The following is a 14897-nucleotide window of genomic DNA, read 5'->3' as shown; positions in this document are numbered from 1 at the left end:
CGTGTTATAAAGACGGATCGTCTCTTGTTTATATACTTATATGAAGGATGAGTACACTGGAGAAGTTTTTATTACATGGATCAACAAAAGCGAAGATCAGTGAGATTAAAACTTCATTTCTGGCCTTGAGAACAATAAGAAAGCAAAGGACAGGCCATAACCTATTGCAACCAAAATTGATTGTCCTGCAATACAAAACAGATGTACAATAAAGTAAAAAGCTAGAACTAATACCCATATGAGAATCAAACCAAAAAAAGAAAAAAGAGATTTAGGAAAATTACCAAATTCAACATGGTTTGCAAGTGAAGGATTATTAGTGTCTGATTTTAGCAGTTGTAAAGACATGGAAAGAATAACAAGTCCACTTCCAAGCTTTTCCCTGACAAGTCTCTCCCTCATATCGAACGACCAAAGTCCAGTTATTCTTTGATGAAAACGAACATCTTCAATGACAACTTTGAGGAATAAGATGATTCCCATCAAGAGTGCAAATTTGGCTGTTTTTGTGACTCCGTTGACCACGTTGACAAGGCAAGCCATTGCATATAGGGGAAACCACAAATACCAATCTGAAACCAAAGAAAACCCCTCAAAAAACAAAAAGAAACCTACTTGGGAATCTCACTTCTCAATAAGAAAAATAGCTAATAGAAAATACAACAGGATTACCAGGGTCATTGAATTGGAAAGAGGCAGACAGAGCAAAAAGGAGGGCCATTAAAAGTGAAACTGAAAATCTTGATGCTGCCATTTGCATATGAGGTTTTTGAGAAGATGAATTGACTTTTTTCTTTGCAGTTATGGGCGGAGGAAAGAATCTCTATCTAGCCCAATCCATCTAAGAGTAAATTCAGCAAAAGTTGTCCTACTCTTCATTAGTAACAAAAAAAAGTTTATTTTATTATGTCATGAAATGTTGACTAGGACTTTTGCATCTACCTTTGTTTGTTTCTCTCTGTGTTATGGAGAAATTTTTTTGTTAGTTTTCCTCATTTCACTCAACAGTTTTACATGAATCACTAGTTAATATAAGTTGGCCTCAGACCATGCTTTCTCCTTTGACTTCCATGGCCTTCAAATAATTGACAAATCTAGTAAGAGGAACGAGCTAAACTGTCAACAGGATTATAAGGACCTGCTCCTCTCTAATATTTCTCCAATAAATAGAGATTATTCACTTTCACCAAATTTTTATGTTTAACTTTCTTTCATCTATGTCTAGGACTGAAACTTGCACTACCTTTTCTTTAGAGAACAAAGAAACAAAAACAGTTTTAATCCTTTAATTCTTTCGTTAACAGGTAGTATAATATTTAATAATCTATATCTATCTATTTATACTATATTAAAAGCACGAAAACCCTTAACGAAATGCCGTTAGCCTTTTTTACCTTTTAGAAAAAGGTTTCACATTAGACAAAGTTGTAATTTTATTAACTTTCCTAATATCTAGCACTTTAAAATCAACTAAAATTTTGGTTATAAAATATTTTCTTATTAAACTAGGTAAAAAGTTCTAATATTTAGGATTTTAAAATCAATAAATTCTTTTCCTTATATAATTTTTTTCTTATTTTAAATTGTTAATGTCTTACTATTTTTTTCTATAAATAAAACTATAATAATAACGTGTAGATGCCCCAATATTCTCCAACCATAAATAGAAAAGAATATATGGACAGAGATATTAACACATATCTTACGTCTTATTTTTGCTTTTGGGGGAATTATTCTTGCACCTCTTTAATTTCATATTGATAATATTAAAGTCCCATATTTTATATTATATATTTTTCACCAACTCCTTTTAAAAGTATGACATTGAACATGAAAGTTTTTCCATAATATATTTAAATTCTAGAAAAAGCTATCTATAACTCTTTTTTTTTTGTTCGGTTGTGCATAAAAAATGTATACACCTATGGTCCTACACCAAGTTACTTGAATAAAAAGTCTCTATATCCTTTTCTATTCCATTTACTGTTTAGCTAAAACTAAAATAAAGAATAGTATTATTCTATTATATTTCTTTACTTTTGTTATTCGTTATACGAACATGAATATATACAATAACTTTTATTATTTTCTACTTTCATGAACCGATCTATATATTTTTATATTTATTTTGGTTTAATGTGTAAGAAGCTATAAACAATTATTAGAAGATATATTAAAATTTATTTTTCATATTATGCTAACTAGCATGAAGGACAAATGCACGGCTATAGACAATAGGGTGGCCTCATTTCGCCTTACCAACCCCAAGGAAACTCCGAATACGGGCCTAGATCATTTGTACACAACCTTTTTTGGTTCTAAGATCCAAAGTTGAGAGAAAAGCAGTCCAGATCATACGCTAAGGTTCCTAAGCAATCACTTAGCGGAAAAAAAAGTGATCTAGCGATGACAACCAGGAGCAGATAAAAGATTGTCCATAAAATACGGTAAATATAAAAGATAACATTTGATACATTCAGATGTAGAATCTAGATGCATGGTTATGGATGGAGAAGAAAGCTCTCTAAAAAAAAAAAGAGTTGATTATGGATGCTATTTTGCGATAGTGTGTTTTTTTAATCTGTTAGAAATAACTTCTACAATTTTTTTTATCGATTAAGAAAAAAAAATTGAATAGACCTCTTATATCAGTTAATTTATGTCTTTTAGAATGAGCTTGAGAATACACAACTTTCCAATTATTTTTAGTTTAACTTTTAAATCTTCAATAAGGTTATATGTTCTTGTTGAAACTAAAAAAAAAAGCATGATAATTTGTGAAATTGAAGTAATAAAATTATAAAATTGGGAGAAATATTAAGTTGAACCGAGTAATTGAGATGCTAGATTGAGAACATCTATGTGGTAGAATTTTTTCCTTCTTGAGTAATTGACTGAATAGGATCAACAATTATTATTTTCAAGAATTCTTTTTTTGTAAATTTTTATTTTTGTAACTTAAACATAATTTTCACTATAAAAAGCATATAATTCATTGAGACAGGTACTCTAAGACTAGTATTATATTAAAAGCACAAAGGCTCTTAACGAAATGTCGTTCGACTTTTTTGCCCCTTTAAAATAGAGTTCACACTACACAAAATAGTCATTTGATTATTTTCATAATATTTAGAATTTTAAAATTAACTAAACTTTTTTACTATCAAACCTTTTGTTATTTGAACTATGTATAAACTCCTAATATTTAGGAATTTCATTCTTTTTTCCTTTTTGAATAATTTATGCCAATTAAAAAATTAGGCAATATTTTCGCTTCTGCTTGCATATACACAAATCATACTTTTAGTTTTATGTACCTGATCAAATCTAAAGTTGTATGAATTTATATTTCCCAATTAATCAATGTGCGTTGGGAGTTAATAACCAATCATCATTTAGTGGAGGTGATTACTTTAAGTAACTTCTGATAATCACTTATATTGTTTATGAAATATTAATTAATCCACAACAAACAACTCTTAGAGTTTAGAATCTGCTAAGCTGATCTATAGATTGTTTTCTTTTATTTATCTTCTTTTACTCTTTGCTTGAAATTAATAATTAAAAGAAAAAGATGGTTGCTGCAAAAAGAAACTAACCTACGTACACTAATTGGACAAAATTATCATTTAACTATTAATTTAAGATTTTAAATTAATGAATGTAAGAGTTCTATTAGTTAGAACTTAAAAAAAATTAATTAAAATAGCTTTTATATATATATATATATATATATATATATATATATATATATATATATATATATATATATATATATATATATATTCTTAACTGACCAACTTTTATATTTAATAAAAAATAAATTAAACAACAAGCATATAAAGTAAACTTGTGACTACAATTAATATTTTAAATTTTCGATAAATATAATTGATACTTTCAGATAGCGATAACTTTTATCATTTTATTCTCCTATAATTTTGAAAAAAATTTCTAATCACCGTGAACTCTTAAAATTTCAAGGCCATTTATTGGTAGATTCCGTCTAGCATTGGCAAAGATGGTAAAAAAGAGGTTTAGACTTTAACGAAAAACAATTCGGGCAAATTTTCTACACGAAAAAAAGGTCCACTTAACTTACCTATAATTTTGATAAATTGTGGATGACAAATAAGATTTTTATGCACCTAAGTTACAACAAAAAATTATTCAATCACCATGTTGAAAGATCTTTAAATATCAAAGATTAAAAAAACATAGCTAAGATAAGAATCCCAAAAAAGAAGGAAAAAAAAACAAAAAAACAGAGCATGTTTTTAATTTTACAATCACTTTTGTAATACTTGGAAAAGTGAAGTAGTTTATGAAAAATAATTCAACTTCCTTTTTCTACCTACACCATTTATTTAGAATCTTGACAAATTAGGATCAGATATTTATCGATTCCTTACAGAGTAATTAGAAAAAGTTTTATTCACCATGTTAATCTATACAACTAATTTGACTAAATTGATCATCATGTTCAAAAGATATTGAATTTAGCAATCGTGTCAATAATAACATTTTTCGTCATCATTTAAATAAAAATTGTATTTATCTTAACGTCAACTGGAATTTTTTAAAATTCTATTCTTTTGTATAAATGTTTTATTGATTGACGTAGTATACATGCGCAACGCGCGTACATTAAAACTAGTGGTGATATTGTTATGTAAGATTATATCCCCTCGCTAATTTAAACGCCAATATTTTGTTTTAAAATTAAGTTTCATTATTGTTTTTGTTAATTTATATAGTTTTTAATATATTCAATTAGAAGAAGAACATCTATTTATCAAAAAAAGATTTGGGATCTCAAGATGTTTAAAATTGAAAACAAAAAGGCAATGTTTTTGGGTAATTAAAAATAATTGGCTAATAAATTAAAGCTCTAAGCATATGTGTCCTTCGCCAACACAGGAATATCATCAGATTCTTAAACAAAGTCCATTCCCACGATGTGGGGGGGGGGTTGTAGTGAGGCTGTTTTCAAGGGGGCACACAGATTTTGTAAGATACCACACCCCACATGGACCATACAATTACAAAGGAATTAGAATTAGAATGATAGGAAATGCCAATAAATGGGGTCAATATTATATCAAAGTGATATATGCTTAGGCTTAGGTATGGACTTCTTTTTGGACACTCCTATTCATGATGAGAACATGGTGCTTTTTTTTTTTCCTTCTCATTCTCTAACTACAATTATATATTTTTATACCAGTCTAATTTGTTCCGATATTCATACTGATATACCGAAATACTTTTGTAAAAAATATATATTATTATATAATATGAAAAATTAGTTCCAAAAAGAGTTTAATTATTATAATAAAGTATTGTTATAAATGAGGGTTGCTATAAAGATGTCGGAATATACCCACATAATCATAATCACTTTGCACATCCTATAATTGCACTTTCACAACAAGCCATAGCGCATGTTCATAAAGATAACATTGGTCCACTTCCCCTATTCTCTTTTCATATTCCTTGGAAACAAAGTTTAAAAGCCCTATTGCATTGCACCCTCTTTTACTATTGCGTTGCCCTATTGATTTGTGATCTCACTTTATTTTTTACTATTAACTGCTAATATTTAAATATTTGATTTGATAATTAGTAATTTTTTACTTTTTAAGGTAGTTGGCGAAGGAGTCATAAGGTAGTAACGTATGCAATGATTCTATCCAGTTAAGCGCCAAGTTGCTAGCCCCACTCCATTTTGAAAAACAACTAATTAAGATTAAGCAGTAATTAACTGATGTTTAGTGGGTAGTGAGTTTGTTGGCTAAACTCCAATCATGACAAAAGTCATCTTTATGTCAATTACTCCATACATCCAATTAATAATTAATTTTTACGGACTTTACTCTTTAGATTAGTTGTTAGAGACAGAAAAGAGTCAGAAAAAGAAACCAAAACTATGGTTTTGATATTGTCAACTTTAAATACATCTCTCTTGTTATGCTAAATGCTTACTGTTAAGTTCCCTCTTCCCTTGGTCAAAACTTACTCAATACCAATACGGAAAATAAAGAAAACAACTAATGCTATTTTCAACAACTTCCCACAAACAAAGGGCACAAAACTAGAAATGCCAAGCTTTGCTTTACGTATGCCCACATGCAGATTTCAATAGTCAAGAATCAAAGATGCTTTTAATAAAAGGAAAAATTAATGGTACCCCATATAAGTCCACTTCTTGGAGTTCCATCCATTAATTTCTTTCCTTTATCCCTACGGCAAAGTTGTGTACCATTTTCATTTTTCTCAACATCAAGATGCGCAAATTACCGCTCCCACCCCCACCCCCAACAAAACAAAACAAAAACAATTGGAATTTTAGTTATATACACTGCTACTTGATAGTGTAATTTAACTAGATATAGTGGGTTGCTTTATTAATTACGAGGTTACTATACTATGTTTGCTATGAAGTTATTTTTAGGCAGTATCGGAGTCACGTTTTAATGATACCTCTTTTGTCGAAAAATTACACACTGATGCTAGGTAAAAATATTTATTTTAAGCATATATATATATTATATTATTGAATTTTCTTAGTTTTTTTATATGTGTAATTTTTTATATTGTGATACTTCTTAGTGAAAATCTTGCTTTCAACAGTCAACTTAATTTGATAATGTAAGAATTTTAGATAGAACTTAAACTCAGATTTGGATTATTACATCTGGTCTTATAATGTTACTTTTGGAGATGCTTCGAGGCTAATATTGTCATTTCGTTAACTTCAATGTACTACATGTTTTGTTTGAAAACGATAGTGATTTCCTTTTCTCAAAATTCCTATTCTTTTTATATTAATAATTTAAGGAGAATCAATCCTGTAAAGACCCAGAAAAGCAAAGAGAGAAAATCTTTTTATCTAAAACAAAATGAGGAAGAAAAAAACAAAAAAAGCAAAAGCAAGATTAGGACTTCGAGAAGACAGCCCAAATGCATGCCTGTCTCGTTTGATCATTCAGTTGTAGAGAGACAAAGAGCGTCTCTTCTTACTGTGTGTGTGAGAGAGAAAAGATAAAATTCTCAGACCCACAAGTACGTACAGTGTCATTAAAACAGAAAAAAAAAAAGAAAAGAAAAGCATCATCAGCGAGACAAAGCGATAAAGTTGCAAGACACAGCGCATAAGCCATCACTCTCACTTTGTGTCGTGTTTTCTTTAGTATTTCATTTGGACCCCAATTTTATTTATTTTTTAATTCCAAAATATATATAAACATATAGGAACTCATCATTCCACTCTGTTAAATCTTCTGTTTTAGTGGTTCCCTTGATGCTTGACATCAAAGCTACACTCAATCATTTTCAGTGGCTCTCTTGGACTCTTAAAATTAAAGATAGATATTGGGTTTCAAAAAATTCTGAGATATAGCTTTTCTGTTTGTAGGTGACTGTTTGTTCTTTTCCTTAACAATTTCCTCGAGTTTGGTGTTTCAAGAATCCCTTTCTCCTGCTTTTTAAGAAGCTCTTGGGACTGGTGAGTTTCAAAAATCCTTTCTTTTTGTAGTTGTGTTAATTTCTTGAGACCTGTATTGTTAAAGGTTTAATCTTTTGTTTGTTGTACTCTTTCAGATTAATAAAGAAAGAAACTTTTTTTTTCTTTATTGTTAAAGTTTTGCAGTAGAATTGGTTTAGAAGGAAGAAAAATGAGGTCTTTTGATGTTTTGTCACAATTCTGATATTTTCATTCTTATAATCAAATAGTTTCTCAGCTCTGAGTTGTCGGCCTGATAACATATAGTGGATGTTGAAGCCATTGTTTTGTCTTTAGGTGTCCAGTCTTGTTGTCTTTGGAAATGCCATTATAAGTGAATTAATTGTGCTTTGAATTTTGCAAAGAATGGCTGAAATTAGAGTTAGAAAGGTAGAACAAGGCCAAACCAAAATTAGGAATGTTCCAATTGCTGTGACCCCAGAGGGTTTCTGGTGTTGTCCCTCTCCCAATGTGTTTCAGAAGAGCCTCAAAACACAGAATCCTTTAAACAAGCCCAAATCTCCTGTTCCTACAACCCAAACCCCGGCTCACAAGAAACAAACTTCAGTTACTGAGAAAAGACCGGCTAGTGCAGCACCTAAATCAGGTATTGTTTCTGATGAAAAAAGAGGTGTTAGTTCTGATACACCCGTCGTTAGTGCATCGGTGCCTGCAGAGAGAACACCTCGATCAAAGGTTGAAAATGTACCAAGGAAAGTATCGATTGAGTTTGGTGAACCAGGAACTAGCGATCTCAGGGTGATCTTGCTAGGAAAGCAGGGGTTCACTGTGAAGTTGAATGTTCACAAGAGTATTCTGGTAGAAAATAGCAGTTATTTTGCTAATAAAATATCAGAACAGCAGCCGGTTTTTCCTTGCATTGAAATTGATGATTGTGAGGATGTTGAGATATATGTTGAAACCGTCGGCCTCATGTATTGCAAAGAATTTAAGCAGCGGTTGATCAAACAAAGTGTTTCTCGTGTTCTGCGTATTATCAAGGTAATTTGGAAATCTTGGAATGGACTTCCCTTTGTATATGTGTCTGAGTTTTTCCACTAGAACTGCTGCTTATATTTTAGAGTAACTCCCTAATGTTTTCTTTTGTTGAGAAAGAGTAACTGCTTAATGTTTTTCTTTTGTTGAGAAAGAGTAACTGCCTAATGTTTTGTTGATGCAAGTAGTTAACTTAAATCAACAGTTCCCCATAAAGTTCTGTTAACTTAAATCAACAGTTCCCCATAAAGTTCTGTTCTTTCATTTTGTAAATGTAACTCAAATATGCTATGTTTCTGTATACCTGCCATAGCTCTTGCTTCCATATGTTTAGAGTGATCAACAGATTTATTGAAAGTTGCTTAAAGATGAAGGCATAGGCTGTTCCAAAGCAACTTCTGTGTTTCATGGCTTTTTTAAATTCAAACTATGGCTACGACATGCATATTATTGGAAACATCAACTTAGCTCTCTGGTACTACATTGCTGATCAGTATACTTCATGTAGTGTAGATTTTGTTATGTTAGCTAGTAGATGATAGCAGGCATGTGTTTCTTGCTTGTATGTGTGGTTAACAATTCAGGAAGGTCTTAAATAGTGTTAAAAACTTTGTTTGAGCTCCTTCAGAAATCCTAAAAGAGATTTCCGAGAATTAGGAAATACGGTCGATTATTGTACTGTATTGTAATGTCAGATAGTTGGTTGAGGCGAAGTTGTTGTATATAGTATACTAGCATAAGACAATTTGAATTAGACGCGTATTGCTATCTAGGCTATTTGATAACGGATAGGTATATACATTTTGAAATTCAATTGTCAACTGCAATAGGGGTTTTTATCAAATGCTAGGCTAGATAGGAAGGTCTTAATTAGTGTTAAAAACTCTTTTAAGCTTCCTCAGAAAACTCGCACAGAGGTGTGTGTGAGTTAGAGCATATGGTTGATTTTTGTGCAGTATAAACTAACGTACACTTGATTTAGGTGTAGTAGTTGTTGAATAGATAACATCGGAGAATTTGAATGTCTAATTGATTAAAAGGATAGGTATGTATGCTTTGACATTCAATCATCAACTGCAGTAGGTGTTCAACAAATGCTCTGCTATTAGCTGTAATATGATATTAGTGATAACAGGAATATGTCTGCTCCGGTTATTGCATTAATACTAATATTCTCGTTTTAAATGGAGCTTAATTGAACCAATTCCTTACCCAAAGTTTGTGACCATTTCTGCGTGTTCTTACACAATCCTTGAAGCTTCAATATTTTAGTTTCTTGAATATTCCCTCTGAATCAGTAAACTCTCAATTTTATTTGCATGCAAATCATTCTTATATCCTCATTAATCATGGTAATTGGATATTCCTATGATGTTTTATCTTCCGAAATAGTAAACAATTCCTAACTCAGAATTGCATTTTAGGTAGCAGAACAACTTGGATTTAAATCATGCATGCAGTCATGTTTAGAGTATTTGGAAGCAGTACCATGGGTTGGGGAAGAAGAAGAGGAGAAAGTTGTTTCATCAGTCCTACGGCTGCAGAGTGAGGGAATCGGAGTGACCCCTGTGTTAAAAAGGGTGTCATCTGATATTTCTAAGCCTCACAAGGACACATTCTCTCACATCCTAGAGCTGGTGCTAAAAAGTAATGAAGAGAGAGGCCGCCGTGAAATGAAATCCATTGTATTGAAGCTCCTCAGGGAGAATAACAGTCTTCCAAGTTCATCTGACTCAGTTGACAGTTATAATGAAATAATATATGGCTCGTGTAGAAGTTGCCTGGATTCAGTATTGAGTCTGTTCAAACAAGCAGCTGAACCTGAGTTTAGCAACAACTCCATTGATTGCAGAGAACCAGTGGTGAAGCAGATGGTTCTAGAGGCGGATAACCTCTCGTGGATGCTTGAAATTTTAACCGATAGGCAAGCAGCAGATGAGTTTGCGGTAACGTGGGCTAGCCAGCAGGAGTTGGCTTCTCTGCATACAAAACTACCTATTGTGTCTCGCCACCATGTTAGCTGCATCACAGCGAGGCTTTTTGTAGGAATAGGAAGAGGGGAACTTCTGCCGTCAAAGGAAACGCGTAACCTCTTGTTACAGACTTGGTTACAGCCATTGATCAATGACTACAGCTGGTTGCAGCACGGATGCAGGTCGTTTGACCGTAAGGTAGTGGAGGAAGGAATCGGCAGAACAATCCTAACGCTCCCTCTAGAGGAGCAGCAGAGTATTTTACTTTCTTGGTTAGGCAGTTTCCTCAAGGCTGGTGATAATTGTCCAAATCTTCAGAGAGCATTTGAAGTCTGGTGGCGTCGGACTTTTGTCAGACCATATGCAGAGTCAGGAAATATCCGCCAATTAGACCACTTGATGACTCCAAAGATGACAGAACATTAGAAGCTGATGTATAATTGAAGATCAGTGTTTTTGTTGTATGCAATCAAGAAAGGATGAGGTTGTAAAATTCAATGGTGTAAAGTGTTTTAAGAAGGGCTTTCTTAAATGAAGGGATAAGCTCTCTCAGTCGTATAAAGCCTAACTGATTCCAAGAATTCCTTGTGTGAATCATGTAAATCTTCAAGAATATCATTTCAATTGTCCAATTTGGTGTGTTAGTGATTTTGTAACAGGTATGTAATACAAGTTGGTTGTGTTAATTTGTAGTTTGAATCAAATTTTCTGACAGGACCTTTCCTCTCTCTGCATAGAGTCCAATAGTCCACGGCTTATGTAATATACTGTTTTAGGGTTCAGGTTCTTCTCTAACGGCCAATTTGCTTGTGTTTTTTGTTATTTTCCTACTATATAAGAGCGCAGAAGCAACTCTCCGTCGACATCTCTGCTTGCCGACAGAGGGTTATTTTCGTCACTTCACATGCAACTGTGTACTAAATTGTGTCTATTAGTGTCATTCTACGCTTACTCAGCAGTCACCGCTACATGCGTTGCTGACACAAGTTACAACTCCATTTCCCTGTGGATTTTGCACTACTTTGTATTCATAGGTTAATCAATCAGTGAAAGCTTTCTGAGAGGAAAAATTGGGTTTCGGTTGTGGTTCTTCGCCGCTCTAGCCTTTTTTCATCAAAGTAATCGAATTGCAAAGTTCACTTCATTAATCTGTACTGCGAAGCTTCATCTCCGGTCTTGATTTGGCACGCGTTTGTTTAGACAATAATCATTATTTGATTTAGAATTAAAATTAGGCATTTTTTGTTTTCAGATTTTGTTTCTTTTTTTTTTTTTGGGTTCCAGCTCATTAATTTTTATTTTTTTGAGACTCATCTCATGGATTGAAACATTTGCACTCCACTGCAGTGCCATCTCTGTTTTACCATAATTTTGCTCCGCTTCACCCTCTTCGCTTTCTTCAAAGTTCATTTGTCTTCTCCTTCTTCGTCATTTAACCCTTATTATTTTACTGTGATTTTTATTTTCGTAAATTAAATATTAATTTTTGGAATATAAAATGGTATTTTAACAGAAATTTTGGGTTTTTTCCTGAGTTTTCCGAAGTTTAAAGATGGTTACATGGTTGAAAGGTTAGTTTTACTGTTCTATTTCTTCTCCTTCATATTGGTGAGTGATTATTTTGTTTCAGGATTCTTGTTAGGAGAGGGAAACAAAATTCGATGAGCTTATGTTCGGAGTTGATGTAGATTGGCTGATTATACCAACGTGGACGTTCAGGAAGTGTATAAAAAGAGAATAAGTAAAACTCGATACTTTGCGAATAGAATTGCTTGATTATTCCCTAAGCATGTTGAGTTTTAAACAAGGTTTACAAGCTATCCAAAAAGAAAAAGAAGGCAATTCCTACTCCTAATTAAAGAGATTCTAAACCCTTCCCATATTTACAAGGAATTGTTTTTCTTTTCCATATTAACAATTTACTAATTCTTAATGCTCCGTCTTTTGTTGGAGTGTACATGTCGTATGCTCCTTATTTGCCGCAAGATATACTCAATTTTGGAGCCATAGAGTGACTTTGTAAGAATATCTGCTAATTACTGGGGAATGAGTTGACTGAGCTTTGGTTTCAAGTATCTGGTGATTAGACGTTGAATGTATTAAAGTGGTTTCCTATCCAGCTACAAAGGATTAGTATTTAGTTGTTGTATGCTTGAATTATAATAAGTTGAATCTATTGTGCAAGGAGATTAACAAAGAATTTTGTGGTTTCATGGATCAATTCAAGTGTCATCAGTATCAACAGTTTCTCAAAGACGATGGCCTCCTGGGACTTCAAGATGATCAAAATGTTAAACACTCTGGTGGAAGGTCCATTGTTAATCTGGTGGGATATCCAATTTGTCAAGTTCTTAAATCTCTGTCCTTTTATTATTTCCTTTTCTCCCCTTTCCTATATCTCTATAGGTGTCTCAATTAACTTTTCTTTATTTGACGTGCTCTTTTGTTTTTTCATCATCTTATCTCCAATAATCGCTTGGTCATACTTCAACTTCATCTTTGGTTTGTTTGCACAGAAAAAGAATAGTCCATGCTTTTGGCAAATGCTTAGAGAAATCATCAAATTCAAGCAGGATGTCATAACGTACTATTTCATCCTTTAGCTTGACTATCGGTTAATAAATCCGTTTGATGTTGATGTTTCATTATTACAGCACAACAAAGTATTCTTTGGTTGAAAAGGACTAAATCATTGTGTTTTGCACATGTTCTGTATTTGTGTAAAAAAAGAGCTGTCTTTAATGTAGTTTATGTTTCCCACTCCATTGCAGTTATCTTGAGGCACTTGATAACAATTCTGACATTGATCGGAATGAAACGTTAGGATATTTTATTCAGTCACATGGCTATTCGGAGTTATTTCAGAAAGCTTATCTGGTGATCAGACTTCTGTTCCGTCAAAGTTCTTGATTTTATTACATGCATAGACCATTTTGTTTCATTCAAAAAGATAATATTGCTATAAGCAATTCACACAAATGTTTTGACAGTTTTCAATATGTGCATCAATTTGGTTCTGCCCCTCGAAAAGAGTAATGAGCTTTTTTTGCTTACTCCATTCTTTCATTTTGTCGCAACCATCATCTCTATATGAACGAATGAAGAAGGTCCGGTTTGGTTCTACCATTTTAAATCCCTATATTTTCTCATGTCTATTTATGCATTCACGTGAGTGATTTCTATCCATCTTCTTTTACTAGAAATGATGAAGATGGTCTCCATTAGGTTGATTAACTTTTGTCTTGTTTTCAAACTGCCGACTTGCACTACTAAAAATCTGTTAAAAATGAATCAAATATTTTCGATCAGCATTGGTTGGTCAAAAAAAGCGATAAAAATCATTCAGGTTGGACGAAAACTGAAAAAAAAAAATTTATATTTTTTTAAAAATTAAATACCGACCAACGTTAGTCGGTAAATTGGTCAACGAATTGACCCAGCTGGTCAGACAAGAAAATTTTGGATTACCGACCAACGTTGGTCGGTAATCTGGATCTAATTTTTTAAATTTTAATAATTATTTTATTATTTAAAATATTTTATAATATTTAAGAATTTATATTTAAAATTACCGACCAACGTTGGTCGGTTAATGTAGGGAAAGCATTTACCGACCAACTTTGGTCGGTAATTATTATTTTCTGCAAAATAACCGACCAAAGTTGGTCGGTTATTACGTCAACATTGGTCAAACTTTCGAATTACTTTTATATTTACTATCTAAATAATATAAATGTAATTCGTTAACACTTTTATAATACAAATAATGAATACACTAACATATACTATATATAACATGCTATTTGTAAATTGATTCATCGACTTATAACTTACTTAGATGTATCGATGAATATTAAAAACAAAACGTTTGACCTATATCGACTAATAGTAAAAACAAAACGTCTCGACCTATATCGATTAATCTAGATATGCCATGCATTATTAGTGATGAATGAATGAAAAATAAAAGAATTAATACTAAACATCTTTGACATATATATATATATATGGATCACAAATTAAATAAACGAAAGAAGCTATTAGTATTAAGTAAACGAGTTAAATTAATAGGTCAAACATGGTCAAACTTTAACAAGCTATATATATACACACTAACATATACTATAACAAGCTATATATATAGTTAAAGTATTACAGTGAAGTGTGTTTGTGTGTGTGTGTGTGTGTACCTATATATATATATATATATATATATATATATATATATATATATATATATATAAGAACACGAAGCGCTAGGACCACATGGTCGGGTTCTTTTAGGGTAGGGATATATATATATATATATATATATATATATATATATATAGATAGATAGATAGATAGGTATAGCCGTATATATATAAGAACACGAAGCGCTAGGACCACAGGGTCGGGTTCTTTAATTTTAGGGATAGACTTGG

At 32.1% G+C, this 14897-nt stretch overlaps 3 protein-coding genes across 5 annotated transcripts; 2 read left to right on the top strand and 1 right to left on the bottom strand.

Moving 5' to 3' along the window:
• Positions 1–2: 2 nt before the first annotated feature.
• Positions 3–908, bottom strand: LOC107791533 (uncharacterized). Its single transcript, XM_016613621.2, has 3 exons — positions 673–908; positions 285–572; positions 3–185 (listed from the first exon to the last, which is right to left on the bottom strand). The coding sequence occupies exons 1-3, from the start codon at positions 758–760 to the stop codon at positions 106–108; spliced, it is 456 nt and encodes a 151-aa protein (XP_016469107.1). The 5' UTR covers positions 761–908; the 3' UTR covers positions 3–105.
• A 5955-nt stretch (positions 909–6863) lies between these two features.
• On the top strand, positions 6864–11268 carry LOC107799013 (BTB/POZ domain-containing protein At3g50780). Of its 3 annotated transcripts, none has more exons than XM_075234759.1 (3): positions 6932–7507; positions 7870–8506; positions 9925–11268. In XM_075234759.1, exons 2-3 carry the CDS (start codon positions 7871–7873, stop codon positions 10897–10899), a joined length of 1611 nt encoding a protein of 536 aa, XP_075090860.1. In that variant the 5' UTR covers positions 6932–7507; position 7870; the 3' UTR covers positions 10900–11268. The 3 variants fall into 3 exon arrangements, with proteins under 3 accessions (XP_016477557.1, XP_075090860.1, XP_075090859.1); XM_075234758.1 differs by having other exon boundaries at positions 6934–7507; positions 7802–8506; XM_016622071.2 differs by having other exon boundaries at positions 6864–8506.
• A 532-nt stretch (positions 11269–11800) lies between these two features.
• LOC107799014 (uncharacterized) lies at positions 11801–13596 on the top strand. Its single transcript, XM_075234760.1, has 3 exons — positions 11801–12799; positions 12990–13057; positions 13245–13596. The coding sequence occupies exons 1-3, from the start codon at positions 12686–12688 to the stop codon at positions 13381–13383; spliced, it is 321 nt and encodes a 106-aa protein (XP_075090861.1). The 5' UTR covers positions 11801–12685; the 3' UTR covers positions 13384–13596.
• The last annotated feature ends 1301 nt before the right edge of the window (positions 13597–14897 follow it).

The sequence above is a fragment of the Nicotiana tabacum genome, chromosome 17 (assembly GCF_000715075.1).
Source record: "Nicotiana tabacum cultivar K326 chromosome 17, ASM71507v2, whole genome shotgun sequence".
Classification (NCBI taxonomy): Eukaryota; Viridiplantae; Streptophyta; class Magnoliopsida; order Solanales; family Solanaceae; genus Nicotiana; species Nicotiana tabacum.
Note: the sequence above shows the minus strand (reverse complement) of the source record. Positions and strands in the feature narration are given on the sequence as shown.